The sequence below is a fragment of the Myotis nattereri genome (genome assembly GCF_964212035.1).
Source record: "Myotis nattereri genome assembly, chromosome: 4".
NCBI classification, from domain to species: domain Eukaryota; kingdom Metazoa; phylum Chordata; class Mammalia; order Chiroptera; family Vespertilionidae; genus Myotis; species Myotis nattereri.
The window spans coordinates 35,297,319-35,320,246 of NC_138079.1; the positions used below are offsets into that span (position 1 = coordinate 35,297,319).

The 22,928-nt window shown below is 41.8% G+C and overlaps 1 protein-coding gene across 1 annotated transcript in view; it reads left to right on the plus strand.

Moving 5' to 3' along the window:
* MAST4 (microtubule associated serine/threonine kinase family member 4) overlaps positions 1 to 22,928 on the plus strand; it is a gene marked incomplete at its 5' end in the record, with an annotated part of 512,560 nt that overhangs the window by 387,198 nt on the left and 102,434 nt on the right. The window contains 1 exon segment of the mRNA XM_081090007.1: positions 22,434 to 22,522. Coding sequence (XP_080946133.1) covers positions 22,434 to 22,522 — 89 coding nt within the window.

The following is a 22,928-nucleotide window of genomic DNA, read 5'->3' on the forward strand; positions in this document are numbered from 1 at the left end:
TTCTCATTTTTATTAGCTTATTCAGTCATTCATTTATTCAACAAGGTTTAATCTCATGTGCCGTTGGGGTCAGGTATTGCGACTGGGGTCACGAACAGAATAAGTTGATACTTGCTGGCAAGGAGTTTATAAGAGTAAGACCAGTTTGAAACAGCATTTTAAACATGGGGATGTGCAGACTATTCCACACCAAGATCAAAATGAGGACTATTTCTTGCCTGGCTTTGTTCCTCTCCGCACCAGCCCTGTTTCTCTTGGGCGAGAATTTGCCTGCTCCACAGGCCATGCATGTCAGATTGTGAAACGGTTACCAGAGCACTTTATGCAAATGCTGAGAAGGTTCATTGAAAATAACAGAATTCTCTACTCCAGAAAAAGCAAATATATATTTTATTATGTACAAATACACAGACACATATGTATAGAAACTACAAACAACATGTAGTAGTTCAGACTTATTGCTGCTTATTTTATGTCCAATATTATACATTCCTCAAAGTATTAGACATTGTGTACCATTTTAACACATTAAACAGGATAAATTTCAATTGGGCATTGTTTAAGATACCTAGTTTATGTCTTAGAATAATCTGGAAATGCTTATTGCCCTGGTCTAACCATATTTACAAACTCGGATTAGGAATGGATAGCGTTACTTACAGTAAATGTGTAGAGAAAGTAAGCTAGAAACCCACATTTGATGAATAGAATAGTATTCTTTTTGAAACCCATCTCTTTCTTGGCAGTTAAATAGTTCTTACTGTAAATAAGTCACTCTTTTTTTTATTTTTAAAATAATATTTTCCATCACCATTTATTCCCCCTATACCGTCCTCCACCTGCCCCCCACCTCCCTCTGCATTCACCACACTGTTGTCCATGAGTTCTTTCTCCTCTTTTTTCCTTTTTGCTCAATCCCTCCCCCAGCTGTCAGCCTGCTCTCTATCTATGAGTCCACCTCTAGATTACACACACACACATACACACACACACACACACACACACACACAAAGAAAGAAAAAACTTGCTGACTTTATAGCACTTTTAAAAAGTGTCAACTATTAACATTAAATTAACAGAGTGGAATGTTGTTCTCTGCTGACTGATGGAGTTGTGAACATTACTTTATTTGGGTCTTAATTTCTTTGTGCTTCTTACAGATTGTAAGATCCCTCTCCTTTTTGGGAAGAATGTGTAGAGAAGAAATTCAGGATCAGGCTGAGTTTGCTTGTCATGATACGATGCAGTGTAGGCATGGCTTATAGTTTAGAAAATGTTCTGTGCTTTTCGACCAAGACCCAGAAGCTTCTGGTCAAAGTCCTAGTGAAGCTGCCAGTGCCAAAGTAACTGAGAACTAAACTAGTTCAGCAGAGTGAGTGCCCTATGAATGGGTCACATTAGCATGATCTAGATTTTGCAATATGATCGCTGATTAACTTTGACTCTACTGTGGGAAGACAGTCTGCCTGTGTTCATTTTCTCATTACAGTTTCACCTTTATCCTTGCTTTTGCAACCACTTTCTGTGATAAGCAAAGTTCAAGTTTCAAAGGAAAGTATCAGGTTATTGTCAAGTAATATGGCTTTGTGAATTCGCATCTACATACGCCATCCATCTGGAGATGCATACAAACAATGAAGTCCAAGAACAGGTCTTTACACGATATTACATTTCATTATAGGTATGACCTTGTTTATCTGTTTGGTTCTCCATGAAAGAGGCCCTTCATGGCAGTTTACTTTTCACACCAGACCACATTTCAAACAAGAGATTAGAGCATAAGCCAGTTGGCCAGTGACTTAGGTATAAAAGGTCTTATCTGGCTTTGTGCAATCTCTTCATTCAAAACAACTTACCTAAAAGGCTTTTATCTTTTGTTGTAGTGTCATCACCAGCCACACCTAGATATTTAGAATTATTCTTTAGAGCTTATTCAGATGTTTTCTGCTAAGCTGCTTTATGTAAGGTGTTGAAAGCAACATATTCTTTCTGGGCCATGAACTCCTAGGTGATTGATGTGCTTTCTATCACCACAAAAGTATGACATCTCTGCAACCTTTGGGAAAGGCTCAGGCAGTAAGTGGATGGGGTTCCTGCCAAGCAGTACTTGTGGGCATTTGGAAGTGTGTGTGGAGGGTACATCACAATGATTCCCAAACCACATGTTGCTTCCTTCTACCTGCGGTGCCAGATTCCTAACTTATATCTCTCCATTGATTCTATAGCCAGGAGTTCTATGGTAAGGATCAGGTGACCTTCCCCCAATCTCGGGCTGTGCAGTAACACATGGTTCATTCTAACCCAGTGGTTCTCAACCTTCTGGCCCTTTAAATACAGTTCCTCATGTTGTGACCCCCAACCATAAAATTATTTTCATTGCTACTTCATAACTGTAATTTTGCTAGTTATGAATGTAATGTAAATATCTGATATGCAGGATGGTCTTAGGTGACCCCTGTGAAAGGGTCGTTCCACCCCCAAAGAGGTTGCGACCCACAGGTTGAGAACCACTGTTAACCCCTCTACTGGGAGCTTTATCCTTTCTTCACACGTGACAGTGATCCCACTTAGGTTTGGCTTTGCTGCTTCAACTGTATAAGTTTCCAAAAATTGAATGTGAGACACTTTACTGGTATATTCCAATGCCATGTGGTAATCGCCACCCGAATATAAATCGTGTAATTAAGGCTCTAAAAAGAGTGAGTATATTTAACAACAGATGCTGGGGAAAGACGCACATAGAGTTCTTGATTAGTTTAGAGTAGCTGCTGATGTCTAGCGCTGTGCAGATAGTGTGCTCTATGTGGATGTTCTAAGAGGTAGTCTTCGTTTATGAGTGCCCTCGTGTGACTCGGGGGTTAATTTATAAACAGAATTCTAAGGACTGCTCCTCCCGAGTGCACCATTGAGATCGCCCATCTTCGCTTTCAGACCTCTGCAGCTCCGGGAGTGCATACCGGGTTTTTACTGGCATTTTCAGTCAAGGAGGCCGTTTTCCTTTGGTTTTGCTATGTGTCGAGTTGACCAAGCTGCCGAAGTCTGCTATGTCTCCCTCGCATCATTAATAACTATTAGAACTAGGCTGGCCCGGCTTTGATTAGCAATATGGTGCCTCACAACCAGCAGCAAAGCCAAACCTAAGCGGAATCACTGCCACGTGTGAAGAAAGCATAATTAAAGGACTCGGGCGAGTCCTTCCATTAGCAAATTGTACGGTCAACATTCTGTGCTTTGTTTTTCATTTTAAATCGGGTTCTGAGTAGGGATAGGCTTCTGCTATAATAACTAAATGACATTTTTTGATGATGTCTTCAGAGGCAGTTTGCCGATATTCACTGAGTGAGTTGAGGCTGGCTGGTACTTCTCAAGCAAGAGAGATTACTTTACTGGGGTAAGGTTGACATACAAAAAGCTGTACATGTTAATGTATACAACTTAGTTAGGTGGAAGATAGTGTACAGGCGTACAACCATCATCATAGTCTACACTGTCATGTAGCTGCTGGCTGTAACCTTTCTGATGGGGCCAGGTGACATGGACACCAGCACTTGCTCTCTACATACCTGAGTTGCTTGTAGTCGAAGCCCACTGGGAACGGGGAGGCCTGTCCTAAGCGGGTACCTGGCACTTCTGGACGCCTACAGGGGGCACGCACATCTGTAACTGGCACTTGCAGAGCAAGCGTGGCTCCTGTTCTTATTCTTTCCTGCTCACCTTTATCCCCAGCCACATGCACGTCGAGCACGAGGCCGCGTCCTGTGCCTCTTGGAGCCCTGCGCTGGAAGGGAGTGGGCACAGGTCCTGGTCGTTCACACAGTCAGCGCCACAGCCAGACTCCTCTGCCTTCTCTCCATCCCCCACCCCAGCAGGACAGCTCACCACACCTGTTTCTCCCTTCCATCCCCTGTGGGGGATCACTCTGGCAGCTCTGTCCTGAGCGAGGGCAGGGTGAGCTCCCCTCAGCTACCTCCTCACTCCTGCTTTCGCTCCTGAAACAGAGCCACTGAACCCCTCTGCAGGCCCGGGACCCAGGCCCTGAACACACAGACCTCTTGGAATGAGGGAAGGAAAACATACTGTTCATTCTCTTCCAGGAGAAAGAGTGCCGCAAATGAGTATCTCAAATTATCTTGTCACAGGATACATTTGTCATCACTCCCTCCTTGCCTCCATTCCTCTTGGGACTGGTGGCTAGCAGTATTAAACTGACATCTGCTTTTCTCTGTAAAACAAACACATATTTTCCCAGACTAAGAGGTTATAGGATTCATGATTAAAATATGTTGAAAACTAAAGCACAAGTGCACACACATTTAGACTCCCATCTTCCCGCCACAGGGAAGTAATCGCCATTATGACTTAGTGCCTTTCCTTCCAGCGCGTTTCCTTTGCATTCTTTGTGTTTTAGTTATGTTTGCTATCTGGCTTTGGACCCGACGTTTTTCACCGATGTCTTTGTAAGCATTTTTGGAATCATAGCCCATCTTGGGATGGTAGCACAGCTTAGTTACCTATTTCATTCAGGGTTTTTAGGAGAACAAGATTGATGATTCAGAATCATCCTTTGTTCTCTATCACCTCAGAAAGAGTTATGGGTAGGCGGGGGCTGGTAAATTGGCTTGATTAAAAACAAACAAACAAAAACTTCCAGAGAGAGGGCCCAGGCAGGCGTAGGTGGTCTAAAGAGAGGAGAAACGTGTGTGGGAAAGCAGAGAGGTTTGGTTGCAGACTCGAGCTTTTCGGTTGGGGGTGGTGAGGAGTCAGTTCTCGGCCAGCCTCAGTCCCTGAGCCTCTCAGGATGACCCTTTCCTCCGTCAGTCCTGGGCTTTCTCATCACTGGACCTCAGGCGAGTGTGGCTCAGGCAGAGACAGGTCTTTATCATGGGGTAGGCGTGTAAGTACATGCACTTCATTCCGAAGATAAAAAAGCATTTGGAGGACGGAATGACCAAAAAATGAGCTATCCTACCCAAAGTTGCCAACCCTATTTCTATTCCTGAATCTTATCAATTTTTAAAAAAGCATTTTAAAAAAGGGTAGGGAAGTAGTTACAAATTGATTAACTCTTTCTCATAGATGAGTTAGAGATTAATCTTTTGGAGGTACAATCATTCCTTGCAAGGAGGTAGAAAACTAATCAAAGTTCTCTCTCTAAGAGGAAGTTTCAGCAATTCAGAAATGACTGATCTCAGAAGGAAGGCAGTGACAGTGAAGGCCGGGGGGCTTGGGGCATAGAGTTATCATTTATAATTAATATATTTAATATACCATTCATGCTATGGTGCCAGACTCATTGCCAGTATTTTTTTTTAACTAGAATACAAACATTAATTATTGGTTCTGCTGGCATTTGCTATAATGCAATAATTGGAAAACTTATAAAACTTATTCACAGATGGAGTTATATGTTTTTGTTGAATAATGTATTGTGGACACATTCGGTAATCTTCCTGGCATCTCCCCCAACCCTTCATTCTCTATTTCCTGTTTCTCAGTGATACCAAGGTTCTTGTGCTAAGGGTCTCTATTCTGTAGCAGTTACTTGAGAAAATGCCCTCCCCTGACTAAGATGGGAACAATTTGCCTACCCAGATGTGAAACCTTTCTTTAGCAGGTGCATTTCTCATTTAGATGATTACATGTTAGTTTATTTCATTTCGTTTTGGTCTTCAGTGTGTGTGGTGTGTGTTTTATAACGTGACTGCCTTGTTTCCGTCAAACCTTGGGTAGACAGATTTTTCTTTGTCTTCTCAAATACACAATGTCCCCTAACCGAACAATGAAACTATTTAAAAATGCAGGGAAATGTCTCCCTGCCCAGATTTCCTGATTGCAGACGCATAAGCACATCTCCTGGGTCCTGTACCCTTGCTCCCTCTCCCTGGGACAGAGCTACTCTGGAAAAAATGTTGGGGACTTTTGGTGGTGCGCCTCAGAAACACAAGTTAAGACAGAAAACCAAATTGGTGGAGATACCTTTGTCTGATGACACTTTTTATCACCAGGTGCTCGTCTCCAATTTGCTCAAAGCTGACATGACCTATTGCTTTCTTTTAAATTATTTTAAAATATTGAGTCTTTCAGATAAAAAAAAAATGGGAGTGATTTTCCCCCTAACTAAAATGAGAAATAATTTTTGTCATCTGAAGAACATAGCACCACACTTTGGTGTATTGTGTGTGAGAGGCAGATTAGCTAACAGCACAAATGGTTTTGCTCTTACTGTGTAATTATGTGAGTTCAGAAACTTTGGTGCCTACTCGAATAAACAGTCATAGCGGATGAAAGCTGAAGACCGAGGCAGAAAACACTCTGTTCTATGTCAGCCCTCCAGTTTTGTTATTAACTGAGAGTGAAAATATTATGTGGCCACAAAGCCCCAGGAATGGCTCACTTGTCAGCTATGGACAGATTTTATTTTCAAGATCCCTGCATTGCACTGTTGTCTTCATATGTCTCTTGATCTTTCAATAGGATTTAGGGTCTATTTTAAAAATAATAAGCAAAAGTAGCCTGTGGAAGATTCCCCATTCATTTCTTTCTTAGTATCAATGATTTGTTTTATTAAAGTGAAATACCCTAATTCTAGTCTTGATATGCAGTATGATTTCCTATGAGTGAGTTACTCAGAATCCTTCTCTTTTTTTTTAAAATTCGTATTGTTGAAAGTGTTACGTAGGTCCTCCTTTTCCCCCCAAATATGGAAATTTTATAGAGCAGGGTGCTATCTCTCTATACCATTGAACTTCTACTTAGACCTGTTTTCCCTGAGAAGGCCGGGGATCCCATAACTTTAATAAACAGGAATGCAGGAACACAGTGAGCAGGAACTCTCTGAGTCACGCGGGGAAAGTCCAGTGCGTGCAGGTTGGGTGCCTGGTGACTTGCGTGAAGAGGAGGAGTTGGTGTGTTAGTCTGGAGCCCCAGGTTCTTACTTATAAGGGCCAAACCCCGGGCAAGGGACAAATGACCTCACCTCTTTCAACACAGCCTGGGCCTATGAGGAATAGATGGCCACGCCCCTGCAAGGCAGGCCCGTGCTTTGAAGGGAGTGAAGCATGAAGCTTTTCCTTAGCAACTGACGCTTCTCTGACTTGGCACTGGGACTTGTCCCAGCTCCTCCATAGATTTATGTAATTCACACAACGTAGAGACACCTTTTTCTACACACAGACACATTCCTATACGAGTTCCCTTAAGAGTCTGGAAGGTCTCTGCGGAGCAAGAATGGGGGAAGATGCCAGACTAAAGGAATGATACCTTGAAAGACTAAGGTACAACAGAAGTATCCAAGATTTGGGGTCACAAGATTATAGAAGTTGTAGATTTTGTGTTGCATTTGTTTTATGTTGAGATGTTTCATTTCTAAGTACTTCAACTTAAAGAAAAACAGCGTGTCTCAATAATAGTCAATGTGTTTATTATATGCTTTAGATCTTCTGCTGGACAGATTCGATTCCTAATGCATTTAGTCCTTTTCTTCAAAGCCAGTGCATGTAAAGATATTTCACATCACAAATTTGACTCCTATGTTCTCTAGTAAAGAGCCAGATCTAGAAATAGAGAAGCAAAAAATAGCCATGTTAAAGGGGGCATGATCCAGAAATGTGGATTTAATTTTGAAATCTATTGAGAAACAGGGGAATAAAAAAATCTGATTTACACATGGTTGTGTCTGACTAGGCCAGCTGGCCCGGACAGGGATAAGGAAGAGCAGCCTGCTTGCCATGATAACCCATGTGTTGGGTCATCTGCCTTTGTTTCCTTGAGAATCCTCTGTGAAGGAGGGATTGTCCAAATCATGACATCTCACCTGTCTGTCTACCACGAGCCTGAAAACTGTCTACAAGTATATTCCAGGATAAACAGCACGCCCTGTGGTGACATGGAGGGGTCTGTCCATCGGGGTCAGGCTTGCTGCCTCTAGAAAATCTCTCAGTCTGATGTGAAGCTTTACAGCTTGACCCACCTCCTGTATTGGACCATCAGGCTGCAGGCTCAGAACTCTGGTTTGCTTTGTACCCAAGAGCAGCTCCATGTCTTAGGCATGGATCCATAGTCATCACGCTCACCAAGTGCTGTCTGGGACCAGAATGCTAAGGTTAATTTACAAGGATATAGACAGTTAATATTGGGCTTAGGCCCCTTAATGTTCTTATTCTTCACCTTATAGACATTTAACAGAATGGTTAAAGCACAGGCTCTGAATGAATGCAGATTGCCTGGGTTTGGATTCCAATTCTACCCCTTACGTGTGTGTCATCTTAAACAGTTTCTAAACTTCTCAGTTCTTCAGTTTTCGCACCTATAAGGTACAGATCAAAATAAGTCTTGCCTCCTAAGGTTATCATGAACATTAAGCCTTTGCTTGGCATGTGTTAAATAAACACTTGGTCAAAGTGAGCAGTTGTTGTTGCTGCTCCTGTGAGTCACATTGGGACAGAACTCTCCATGAAGCTGGTCAGAAGCTTGTTTGGGCAGGATGGTAGCAGAGCGAGGCACGTTCGATGGCTTAAATGCTTAATGCCGTTGGGCAAAGGTGGACAGATGCACATGGTTTGGGCAGTTGATCTGCAACACTGAAGTCTGGTGGGTGCAGTCCTTGCTTGTCCCTCTACCTTAACGTTGCCGGTTTGAAGCCCTTGGCCAGTGCTTCTTTGGACTCTTGAACCTGTGGTTCTACAGCTTTTGTCTTTCTGTTTCTAAAGCCAACCAGTCATATATTTTTTTACTATTAAATTCTTTCTGTACTGCGATAACATTTACATTTACTATCAAGCTTAGCTGCCTTAGAACCAGTCTCTTTAGCTTTTACATAATTCAGTGTATTAATTTTAGAAGTTAATTCTGTGGGAAGTCTTATGCTACTTGTTCCAAGATCCTTGAAGGAAAGCTTTGGTGTAACACTCTAAGAATGAAGACATATATGCATGAAAGAATGTATGCAAAAGAGAAAGACCAAAATACTTTCTTTTGACACCTAATATTTTGAAGCACTTGCTGTGTGCCAAGCACTAGGATAGTATCTTTACATTCTTTATCTCATTTAATTTCCCCATAGCCCTCTGAGGTAGCTTATATTCTTAAACCCATTGTACAGAGCAGTAAATTGAGGCTCAAGGGAGTTAGAATTTGAAGTCAGATCTACCAGTGACGTTTCATAACTGTACTCCCCTAAGAAATAGCCAAGTGAAATCTAAAAGAACTGTCTCTTCCTTTGTGGACTTGAATCCTTATGCATTTGCATGAGAAGTAGTTAGATTTATCTTCACATCTAATGCAGATCTCTAACTTTGAATGTGCCCTGGTTGTGGCCCCTGTGCTCTAGCTGGTGGTGCTGCCTTGGCAGTCAGTGCCTCATCTTCCGAAGCTAAAATTCTGTTCCCTCGCTCACAAATGGCAAGAGCGAGGAACAGTCATGACCCAGGCTGAATACTGAGCAACTTCAAGTATCTTCTGGTATCTCCCCAGCCCAACTGTCTTCAGCAACAGAATTGGTTCCTTGTGGCCAATTTCATCTTTGCAAAATGAGACCAACTAAGAAAACATCAGTGGATGCAAATGAGGAAAGAAAAGACATCTGCCAAGTTAATTAAGAGGAAACATTCCTGTGACCTCTTGTTTTCTTGTTTCTTTTTTTCCTGTGTGTTCTGCCAAGGTGGGGTGGTCTCCCCTCCTCGGAGGGCTGCATCCTTTTCGTGTTGTAAACAAATAGTGGGGGTGGGGGTGGGGTGGGGAGAGGGGCTGAGTGCTTCAGTGTGGGATGAGCACAAAGTAATTTTAATATCCATTTGGCAGTTTTCCTGTTGTTTCTCCAGTTAGGAAACATTTTCTTCTACTTCTGCCCATTATCACAGCTTTGACATTCATGTCATTAACAGAATGTCATTTTGCAAGATACCAAATTAGGCGCAGCTAGCAACAAAACATACTGAGCAGGAAGATAATGGCTTTTTGCCCACGTCTCTTTCTCCCCGAAAAGAACAGAGTGGAGCTCTGAGTCGGCCGTGTGTGTGTGTGTGTGTGTGTGTGTGATGCTTTAGAGCTGGAAGGGTGTAAATAAATAGTCGTGCTGTTCACTCTGGGCTTGACATACATTTCTGATGAGTGTCAGAAAAGGAGACCTGGTAGTTCTGGAAGTGAAGTCCCCTCCCTTTTGTGGGTGAGAGAGGAGTGGCCTCAGATTCCTCTGAACCCGAGAGAAGGAGCAGAGTTTTGCTTTTTTTGGGTAGTGCTTAGCTATGTAGCTAAATTCCTCTCCTAGACTAAAATATAGCCACAGAGTCCAATGTTTGTAGCTATAGCAAGTTAAGCTGAGGTGTGATTTCTGTATGGGGAAGCCTGTATGTAAAACATTATATTAGTTTAGCTGATACACACACACACACACACACACACACACACGATTTGGATAGAAGAAAACCTTCTAATCCACCTTCACGAAGCTGTGCACCATCTCTTAAAAGCAATAAACATAGGAGATAATAAGTACAGGGGAAAGGAGTTCATAGTAAAATTTTATTATGGTCTTTCCAAAAAGGCAGGTCAGAACATCAGAGTTAAGGTGTTGCATTTACTCTGATTTGGCACTGCTACCACTTTCTATGGCTTTTTAAAGGTATATTTCCTTACCACTGGCTAACAGAGAATAATCCAGTGCTATTAAATTAAATTGATTCAAAGTAATTTTTATAGTTGGATTTTGGACATGGTTTTGTTTTTGTTTTTTTGCTACTTAAAAATAACGTATCCAGTTGTGACTTTTACCCATGTTAAGCATGAAAATGGGAGTTTTAAAATAATGTGTCTCATACATCCCCCTCCACACACACACACACACACACACACACAGTGGAAGTTTAAAAAAAAACTTGGTTTGTATTTTCTTTGGCTCCCCAACATACCTATAGGCTTATCGTTGGTCCCTGACCACAAATGCCCTGAGGACAACCAAAGTCTTGGGTGTTTGACCCTGACCCTTTTACCCAGGTTTAAAATTGGGGCCCTGCCCCCACCCCTCCCAGCGGTCCTCATTGCCAATTTGGTAGCCCAACCGCAGGCAGGCTCATTGGTGGGTACCAGCTCTTTACCCTTCCAGGACAGGTCAGACACAGTTTTGAAGGACTCCACACAGTGTTTGGGCCAGATCGACCTTTGAAGCAGTTTCCCAAGATACAGCACATGCCTTTCAACTATTAGATCAGAATTAATTACATTGGCTTCTCAGCACTCTTCACTCCCTCAGCCCAAGGAGGAACAGTCTGTGCTGTGTCTGTTTCAGGTGGGGTTTGATCTCTTATCCTCTTGAGTAATCATAAGCCCAGAAGTCATCTCCTCGTTGACTCTCTCCCCTCTAAGTGTCCTCATCCAAACAGATAACCTGCCCTGATGTTTTAGGGTTCCTCAGCAGGCACACAGGCTTGGTACCTCCTCTGATTTGGGTTACAGATAAATCACACTAAAAAAAATTCACAGGTGTTCAGGCCCCTGCTCACTTGAATTACTTTTTACTTCAGACATTTTTATCAGTTGAACTTAGCCTGCTACTATAAATCTCACATCATTTCCAAACTCCTACTTGACTTTGGCCATTGTATTATGTCCCTCTTTTAATTCCACTGATTGTCCTACTATAATTTTATTCAGGGTGACATGTTTATAGGTTTTCCCGGTAAGGTGTTTCATACCATATACCCAGCGCCACAAACCTGTCAGCTCTGTGTGTTTGCTTAGTCTAACCTAATATCATTAGGCTATATTATAATACCATCTTGGGTCAGTTTAGTCTTGTAAATTAGACTATGTTTGTCCTCCATGTTAAATTATAAACTTCCTAGAGGCAGGAAACATATTTAATTAGTCATTGCAAAATATTTATTGATTCTATATTCAAATCATTTTTATTTTCTGTATTTTTCTGGGTATCCAGAGATTTGCTGTAATATAGATAATAATCTTTGATCTTAAGGTATTTATCCCCCCCTTCTAGATTGTAATCTCCTTGTGGAATTTTTGGTTATGTTTGTTCACCAAATGGGTGATGACAGTGTAATGTTCTGCCTGCCAGGATCACGGTGGTGCAACATGGTGAATGTCAGCTACCTATCAGTCACATGCTAACATGACATCAGAGCTCACTGTGCCAGCCACATGGAAATTGCTCCATTGGTGTGTCTCGCTTTGAAATAGGATCAAAATGGAATAACCAAGAAGAAATCAGATTAAAAAATGTTTACTGTGTCAGGCGGATCTCTGAAATTAAGGGCTTATTTAGGGAAGACCAGTGAAGTGGAAGGACAGTTTGCCATAGTATCTGTCTATATATATAAAACCTGAGTATGCAAATAGACTGAACGGCAGAACAACTGAACAACCGGTCGCTATGACATGTGCTCACCACCAAGGGGTGCGTGCGAAACATGGCGGGCGTCAGCAGCAGGCAGCAGAATGCAGAACATGGTGGGCTTTGGCCACAGTGAGATGGTGGAGCAGGTGAGCAAGGGCGCCAGACCAAGGCGGGGCGAGCCTCTGGTGGTTACTGAAAATTCTTTGATCCCATGCACTGTGGTCCTGCCTGGTGCTCGCACCTGCTGCTAGCGCCGGCCCCGCTCACACACCCAGCCAGCTTTGGAGCTGCCACTAGCACCCGCTGACGGCATCCTGTGCGGGTCCCAATTGCTCGGTGCTGTCAGCAGGTGTGAGCAGCGACTGCTGGCCCGATCGCCCCTGAGGGCTTCTCCACCTCCCCCTGCTCCTGAGGGGCCATGGGGCAGCAGCTGCCGCTTGCACCCACTGACGGCGCCGGCCCCGCTCGCACCTGCTGCTGGCACTGGCTCCAGTCGCTCCACGCTGTCAGCGGGTGTGAGCGGGCTGGTGCCATCAGCGCGTGGGAGCGGGGCTGCTGGCAGACAGAGGACAAGGGGCTGTGGCAGGAGGGGGCAGGGCAGGGTCGCGGAGGATGGGCCGAGACCCACCCCTGTGCCCACTGTAGCCTCGCGGCCCACAGTTCCTTTCCAGGTGCACGAGACTAGTATACTATAAAGTTATAGTGTTTATTATTTATGAAAACACTAGAGGCCCGGTGCACGAAATTCGTGCATGGTGGGGGTATCCCTCAACCCAGCCTGCACCCTCTCCAATCTGGGATCCCTCTCACAATCCAGGACTGCTGGCACCCAACTGCTCGCCTGCCTATCTGCTTGCTGCCTGATTGTCCCTAACCACTTCTGCCTGCCAGCCTGATCACCCCCTAACCACTCCCCTGCCAGCCTGAACAATGCCTAACTGCTCCCCTGCCGGCCCGATTGCCCCTAACTGCCCTCCCTGCCAGCCTGGTCACCCCTAACTGCCCTCCCCTGCTGGCCTGGTCACCCCCAACTGCCCTCCCTTTCAGGCCTGGTCCCTCCCAACTGCCCTCCCTTGCTGACCTGATCACCTACAACTGCCCTCACCTGCAGGCCATCTTGTGGCCACTTGGGGGCAGCCATCTTGTGTGTTGGAGTGACGGTCAATTTGTATATTACCTCTTTATTAGGTAGGATGTTTCCAAGATGAATGGGGTTTTATCTCACATTTTAGATGGCAACAGATTAGTGTATGTACCTCTCTTCCAGATTCTGCCTTATCTGTGAATCAATCTTCTCTCTTCTTTTAGACCTCAAACACTCTGAGAATGTCTTCTTCATTTTCTTATCTGCCAATAATATTTTGTACAAAGGAGTAGATGTTCCAGAAAATTTGTTTCCTTGAATACTTTCTTGTTATTATCTGTATGTTCAGCCATCTCCCTCTTTGTCTATGAATACAGCAAATTGAGCCAGACCTCACTACAGGCTTATCTTAATAGATTAGATATAATTCTAAGAAATATTGTATATAATAATATATATATTGATTTTTCTCAGAATTTTTGAAAGCCTGGAGACCTATCCCTTTATCCAGGCATATAATTAGCCTAAAGTTTTTGCTCCTAGATGAAAATAGTATGAGCAACCATTCATTTCCATTATAATCAATGCCTTCAAAAAGGAATTTTTCTACTAATGGAAAAGTTAAGTTCAAGTATCCAGCTGATAATATCAATAATAAGCATTCATAATTACAAACCCCAGGACCTATGAACTAGGTCATTACATTGATGCATGTATGCAAAAGCCTGAAGTGCTCAGACTTGGTAGTCAGTTATCAGCACTGCTATTTTCCCAGTTTTGTGGGGAAGAGCATGGACTGGGCCTGGCGGTGTGGTGCAATGGTTACGCATCAACCTATGCACTGAAAGGTCACCAGTTCGAATCCTTCTCAGGGCACTTGTTTGGGTTTCAGCCTCAGTCCCCAGTAGGGGCGTGCAGGAGGCAACCTATTGATGTTACTCTCTTTCTTCCTCTCTAAAAATTAATAAAAACATATTTTTTTTAAAAAAGAGTTACAGACTGGTATAATACTTGCCTTGAATTTGGGGGCCTTTTTTGGGAGTATGAATTAATTTTAAAATAAAATGCTTTATTTTAAAGTAGGATTACAGGAGATGTCTGTGATTAGGGCTGCACATCAACTTCACGTCCTCACTGATCTCCCTACGTCCTTTTATGGTTATTTCAATTCAGCAGCCAAAATGGTTCTCCTAAAAGTCAGATTATGTTCAAACCTTCCAAAGGCTTCCCTCTTCACTGAGACTAAAAACCAGTGCTCATACTGTGGCCTGGAACTGCCAGAGATCTGTGCCCTGTCCTCTCCGCTGTCCACTTTTGCTGCTTGTCTCTGGCCCACTTCACTCCGGCCACTCTGGTCTGCTTGCTGTTCCTGGGCACACCTGCCTCCGGGCCTTTGCTCCTATGGACGCTCACTCCACTCAACCTTCTGGTCTTATTCAGATTTCACCTCTCCAGTGAGACCTTTCCTGACCACCTATTTAAAATGGTGATTTTTCACATCTGCACTCCTTGTCTTACTTTCCGCATTATTTCTCTCTATCACCATCTCCCATACTCTAAATTAGACTAGTTTATTGTATTTGTTATCTGTTTCCTCCTGCAGAATGGGATCACCTTGAGGGCAGCAGGGATTCTGTGTGTTTAGAATAGTACCTAGCATATATTAGGGACTCAAAAACTGATTTGTGGAATGGATTAATGAAAGCCAGCATGGAGCCTTGATTTCATGGGTCATAGGGAAGACACCGGCATTGCCTTAACTTCACATAAGTCACAAAGTATGTCTCAGAGACAGAAACATTAATGCTTTGTTCTCTGCGCCTTATAAAGAGAACTGAGCAAGATTTGGGCGGGGAAGTGTCCAAATAAGATTTTAAGGAAGATTTGCTTTATGTTGTATAATATATTTTTTCCTTTCAAATATATCCTCAGATATTTTTCAAGGCTTTTGCGATCACATTTGCAGATGCATAAAGGTCTAGATATTTCATGTTGCAAAAAGGAAAAAGAAATCTATAATGTACTTTTAGTACATTTAAAACCCTAAAATTTATTTCAAATGAATAATCTAAAAAAGGAATGAATTAGACTCATTTTTATGTTGCCATGGTTAAATCTCAAAAAAATATTATGTCAAGTGGAAAAAAATATATAGTTACAGAATCTATAATGTATAGAGTGTGAAAGTATAGTTTATACAAAAACCAAAAGCATGACTGTCATTGAAGTACAAAGTGAACATGTGTCAAAGATTTTATTTCAATTATTAATGACAGTAGCAGTAACATATTAAAATGGGTTCAAAGAAGATTTTAAAAACCAGACATATGTATATTTTTCAATTAGGAATGATGAAATGGATTTGCTAGTAGATGCAAAACTGATTCATATCTTGTAGTACATGATATTAAATGTTTGGGTTTATCTTTCCATGGAGTGAATATTGATTATACCTGTACCATACAAAGTTAATTTATACTAGTAATATCATGGACAAGAATCATTTGTATTACTACCAGTTTTCCACAACTTAACTTCTATCCCTTCAGAGTTTTTAAATAGCCTAATCAATAGAAAGATAATGAAAGATACTCTTATGGGCTCACTACCCCGGGGGTTCACTATAGTTCTCAACCTTCCTAATGCCGTGACCCTTTAATACAGTTCCTCATGTTGTGGTGGCCCCCAATTTCATTGTTACAAATTGAACATAATTAAAGCATAGTGATTAATCACAAAAACAGTATGTAATTATATATGTGTTTTCCGATGGTCTTAGGCGACCCCTGTGAAAGGGTCGTTCGACCCCCAAAGGGGTTGCGACCCACAGGTTGAGAACCGCTGCTATGGAGCCTAAGCCACTGAAAGGAAAGCCACTCATCTCTTTTGCGTAGTCCCGGGCCTTTGCCAGTTGTTCCTGATATGCGATACTACTAGTGAAAATGTGAACACGCATACAGATGTTGTTCGTAGGTATCCATGCATCTACAAAGGACCAGCAATGGATGGGAAAGCTGTAAGCCACAGTTCCTTTAGTAGTTGCATAGTTGGGGACTGGAAAGTTGGTTTTGATGTCAGAGGCACATTTCTCCCTATCATATGTATACTAGAGGCCTGGTGCATGAATTCATGCATGGGTGGGGTCCGGCCAGCCTGCCCCGATTGGGGCCTGTCAGGGTAGGCTGGGGCTGCAGGCAGTTGGCTGGCTGGCCCTGCCCCCGATTGGGGTGGGGGTGGGGGGTCAATCGGGGGCGGGGCTGGCCAGGGGGGCAGGCAGTTGGGGCCCAGATCAGGCTAATTGGCTACTGCAGTATGTGTCATAGCCACTGGTCATTCTGGTTGTTCTGGTCGTTCCACCATTCTGGTCTCTGGGCATTTATAAATATATATATATATAATAGGTGTTTATTCCAGGTGGTGGGATAATTACTACATTATGTTTATATATTTTCTATATTTTTAAAATTTCATTGACCAAAAAGTATATATACTAGTATGTTTACAACTGTTTCTCTAATCTGATCCAGCCCTGTCATTGTAAAGACAAGGAAACAGAAGCCCGCTGGGCTTATAACCTGTACGCAGCAGCCCTGCATTGGCTGGACAAGTCCTGGCTCCTGGTCTTGCCCAGCTTTTCTCCACATGAGCCTTCTTTGTTTAAGGAATATTCAAATGTTCATATTCTATTAAGGTATTAGGAAATAGTTAGCAGATGTTCATATCCAGCTAAGCTTTGGTGTGTAATTGGCCTCTTGTGCAAATTTATCAAATTTTTCATCAAGATGAATTAATAAATTATAACCTCGCCTCTGAGAATTCCTGGGGCTGTTCTTATGCAGTTCACGGTGTGATCACTGCCCCTCAGTTGCGGTCAGTCGGATTCCATAATGAGCGTTGACCTTTCAAGTCAGCCAGGAATGTTAGAAACCACTGCCTGTTGGGGCTGCCTCTCCTCGGCTTGTCTTGCCATGATCAGACACGATTGGTATTCATGTCTCAAAATGAATGTAATTTAAAATTAAGCTGGGGTTCAGCTACTCTGAACAGTTGCTAAAGGCCACAGCCTGGTGGGCCTCACGGCTTTCACAGCCCTGGTTGGGGATAATTAGCAGGTTTTTCTGCCAGGAGAGATGTGACAAAGCCAGATGTGAAACGTTTACAGGTCCCTGCAAGCCCTTCCTGTGGAACCCTGAGCATGAGAACCACCTAGGCGGAAATAGAGTGTGGGTGCTTTGGACCAAACATGTGGTCACCACATTACCCCCCACGCCCTTCCTCAGCCTGGCAGCCCTCTTTGTCCTTCACACTGAGTCAGGCCTGACTTAGAGGATGAAATGCGTGCTCCGTCTCTATCTTCCTAGCGAAGGGAAGGCACTGTTGGCAATAGTTAGGAGATCATGAAACTGCTTTGGTGGATGGGAACAGTGAACTCAAGGAGCAGGCGTGGTGCGCTGTTCAATCCTCGCTTCACCTGCCTGAGCCAAAAGAACATGCAAATAAAGCACTTCCTTCTGATAGCCACCCATCACTAAGTGCTATTTCCACCTGAGTGCCTGCCCCGCTGTGTGGTTCTCAATGAGTGTTGTCTCTGCTTGCTTTGCCTCCCAGCCCGCAGGGGCCAACCAGCCCTGCTCACTCAAAAGTACTGCTGTTGCCCTGGTAGGTGTGGCTCAGTTGGTTGGGTGTTGTCCCATGCACCGAAAGGTCGTTAGTTCGATTCCAGGTCAGGGCACATGTACAGGTTGCCAGCTTGATCCCCCATGGGGAGCATGAAGGAGATGAAGGAGGCAGCTGATCAATGTTTGGCTCTCGTGTCAATCTCTCTCTCTCTCTCTCTCTCTCTCTCTCTCTCTCTCTCTCTCTCTCTCTCTCTCTCTTCTCTTTCTTAAAAAAAAAAATCAATTAATGAAAGTACTGCCATAGTCTTTCCACCTTCCCATTCTTCTCAGATCACTGGTCCACACTATATGCTTTCTGGCACTTTAAGGCAAAACAGGAACATCACTTCTGTAGCAGAAAGCTCTTAACTTTTTAAAAACTTATCCTCACCCTAGCATTTGAGCTTGCACAGCTTTATCTCCAGTTTTTAGCCTTAGGAACAAAGGTGTATAATTCCCAAGTGAAACTGAAGGACAGATGGACTCAAGTTTCTGCTCAAGTTCATTCCCAAAAGCCTTCTTTCTCCTCCACCCTTTAAGAAGAAAGGGAAGCCCCTCACCCTGAAAGCCAAAGGCAGGGTGTCCACTTCCCACAAAGCACCTCCTCGTCCTCCTCAGTTCTCCAGTTGAAGCAACACACAGAGACACCTACTCTGCCTGCGATCACAGGCTCCGTTTGTTCTCTCAGTGTGGAAGGTTGCACAGTGATGGCACAGTTCTCTACTTGCAAAATCTAATTTAGCCAGAGCGGACAGCCATCTAAACTTGGGACAAAGGCAAAGTGGTCTTTGCATCAAGTTGGGCTGATGGTGCCAGTAAGCATTTCTTTTGTTTTGTTGCGGAGCAAGGAGGGGGGGGGGCGGGGGGGCAGGGGGGGCAGGGGAGAGGAGGAGGGGGCACGTGACAGTGCCTGAGAGAAAGCAAGGCTGAATCAACTTAGTCATGCTGCTGAAAGGGAAGGGACCTTGATTTTGCCCAAGTGGCGATGTTTCCACTGTTTTATCATTTTATGGATCAAATGAGTGTAGTGTAGTCACCAGCACCTGAAGGGCTGCCTCACACTGCCATAGGCGTCTCCTTTCATCAGCAGAAAAGAGTGTGACACCTGGATGAATAAATAATGGCAGTAGAGGTCAGCTCAGCATCTTGCACCTGTGTCATTACTAATGTGGGCAGTGTCATGTGCTGAGACAATCCAGGTAGTAAATACTCATAGGTCCTGCCTACCCAGAGTTTTCTTACTGTGGGATTAAATGTAGATTTCAATTCATTTATTGGGAGTCAGGTACCTAGACAATAAGATTAGGTGGCTCTCAGAGACATCAGACACAGGTAGTATTGAGATCAAATGACCACCCTTCTCCTCCAACCTTGCAAAGTTATCTACAGAATATCTTAGTAGGGTCCTAGAATTTTGAAAGTAATTATATATCAAGATCTAGGTATTTTGAGGTTAAATACAGTATAAAATGCCCCATTACCTTTAAGAATGTTAGCAACAACTAAATTAATTGTTGAGGCCAAGACCCTACTTGATGAGCGTAGAGATTTATTTTGTGTATTTATGGAAATGTATCTTGACCTGTATTTTATCAAGTTTTGGTTTGCCACACTGAGGAGTATTTCATGTTTAACATGTTCCTGTTTGATTGTTGAGAGATTCAAGAAAGTTCCAAGTCTGTTATCTGGGAACTTTTTTAATACTCTCTAGCAACATGCTTAAGATCCATATGAGGTTAGAGAAGACACTCCCAGCTCTGATTGTTAAAGCATTTGTCAGTAACATTTGCCAGTTATTTAAGGTTTAGTGTAACAGACTACCAGTACCTTAAATGTGGTAAACTGTTAAAATTCTGAAAGCAGTTTGTTTTTAACTTCTTTTAACTTTCTCTTGTATTCATAGATAAAGAATCCTTTTTTTTTTTCACTCTAAATTGCATTTATAGTCGTCTGGTTGTAACAATTACAAACCTTTATAGAGAGAAGGCAAACACAGGATGAATATAATATAAAGTTTTTTCATATTTTATATTTTCATATTGACCAAGCAAGTATATTCCATTTTCTGGTTTTGTTTAGACATTTCTTTTTGAGATTTTTTTAAAATCACATTTTTGAAATCAATACTTTTCTACCTTTTAATGATAGACTTTTAAATAACTGATTAAAATGTTAGATTTTTTTGTTTGTGTTTTCTTTGTTATAAATCTAAATTTTTGGTTATTTATTTTGTTCGTTGTGGTAGTGTACTAGTCATTCTATATCTCTTAATGAAATTTCAATTTTTTAAAGTTTTCTTTAAGAAATATTTTCTAAATATTAGGTTTACATCAGCATATTTCACTAATATCCCTTTTTAAGATATTCATAAGATTACTATTTCTATTTATTTACATTTTAATTTGATTTACATATATAAACAATAATTGAATATCAAGAGAAAATTGTCATAAATGATGTAGAACAAATACTAAATATAAAAAATAATACCAATAGCCAGTTTTTGGATAGCTAACCCTTGTTTCAATTAATTTGCTCAAATTAACAAATAACTTGGCTGAGATTTGCAGGGTATAAATCTGTCTTTTTAAATTTATTAACACCAGCAAGTTGGTATACTTAAAATATCTGTATTAAAATGAAAGAAGACATTAATTTGAATTAACACTAAGTATAGTATACAGTTTATTTGTAAAACAATCACACTATCTGATTTAATAATTATGAATGTAATAGGTTGAATACAGTTCTTGATAGATGAGTTGGTAATAACACAATCCACCTTCATAATTAAGTATCAAGGGTCTATTCTTATTCAACAGCTTCTTTAAGGCTGAGTAAACATGATCTTAATTATACTCACAGATTATGCTACAGGATGTTGATTGCTCCAGTAAGGAAAATAAAATGATGCAGCCTCACCTTAAGAAATTATAAATATGGGCATGTTAACAAATGATGACAAGCAGCAAACATCTAAGAGAGAGGATTGGTTTGCAAGCCAATATTGCTGAGAGAAATTGTGCTTGGTTTAGAAATGTATTATTTGAATATTTAGAAATGTCCCTTTCAAACATCTTCTACACACTCTCAAATATATCTAATTTAGAAGTCAGGTGCAAATTCCTGTTTCAAGAACCTGCTCTAACAGGTATATTTTTTTTCTTTTTTTATTGCTTAAAGTATTACAAAGAGTATTACATATGTCTCCTTTTTTTCCCCCCCCCGCCCTTGACAATCCCCTGGCCTCCCCTACCCCCCAGTGTCTTATGTCCATTGGTTATGCTTATATGCATGCATACAAGTCCTTCGGTATATTCTTAATTAAAAAGACATTACAGTAAACCTTTAATGAAGGCAGCCCACAGGTAGGAGATGGAACCAGAGTGCCCTGAAACTTATTATAGGTGAATTCATTTATTATCTTTCTAACGTCGGCGCTGATAGTAAAGAATGAAGTGCCAACCTGTAGCAAAGGAAAGCAAATGGAAATAACACCCACTTCACCATCAGCCAGCTTTGCATGTGTCGTATTCTTTGAGGCTTGTGAAAGTTACATTGGAATAAGATTGGCTATTTTATAATTTTCTGCTAGCAGAAACAGGAAAAGATAGTTGCCCTATGTCCATATGTAGCAACTTATTTCCATTCATGGAGTACCAGGATAAAAACGGTTGGGAGTGTGCCTGTGAAAATAGGCCTTCACTGTTATTTACATGCAAACAGGAATCTGTTTTTATAATTCCAAAATATGTACCTTAATTAGGAATTTGAATGCTGTATACAAGATGAAAAATGAATGAGTAGTGAAATACATTTATCTTAGGCATCGGCTGTTGTATTGACAAAAGGCACAAATGTGAAATTTGTCTAAATAATTAGATTTTTAATTAGTGCATCATTGTAAGATTAATGTCATTGCGCTTCATTGCATGTAATTTTGTATTAGAAATTTCATGTCAACAAAGATGCTACCTGTGGTTTGCTGATTTGAAGCCCTAATTTATCACTTGCATGTGTGGCATGTCACATATTTGCAGTCAAGACCTGAAAGAAGGCTTTTGATTATAGCTTCACTGGTGGTGAGGAATATTGATGATGTGATACTACATGAATACTTTATATTTTCTAATATTCAAGAGGCAGACACCCCTCAAATATTAGTGAGTACATATCGACTTGCAAAAATGTTGTTAATAGTATGAGCTGATAGGTAGTTTAACCTCTAGTCTGTGCCTGTATAGAATATGCCTGAATTATTATTATTACTATTATTTTTATTATTATTAATCTAATGCTATATTATATTTTTAAAACTTCGTTTTTTTTCCTTTCCTTCTGACAGTTGCCGAACAAGCAACCGAAAAAGCTTAATAGGCAATGGGCAGTCAACAGCATTGCCCCGACCACACTCACCTCTCTCGGCTCATGCAGGTAATTAGTTCTCTTTCCTGGAGTTTTGTTTTACTTCTTTTTGATAGTTGTTTTGTGTGGGGGTTGTGGGTGTGTGTGTGTATGTGTGTGTGTGTGTGTGTGTGTGGGTGTGTGTCTTTCAAAATAATCTGGGCATTTTGAAACTCAGGTGTGTCTTCATGTCTTTTTAGCCTGGTTTTCCTGGTGGTTTCTCACTAAGTTGTTCTTTCTGATGTTAGCCCAAACATCACAGTGTTTGGACTCTAAAATTGAGAATTTCTTTTTATATAGGGTCCTTTTTCAATTATTTATTTCTCAGTTTCCCAATGTGTGGATGATGCAAGGCATGTTTGCACATTAGGGTTATCTTTGAGAAGCGCAGACATGTTAGTTCACATGAAGAGGATTTGTGTTAAGAACTTTAGGG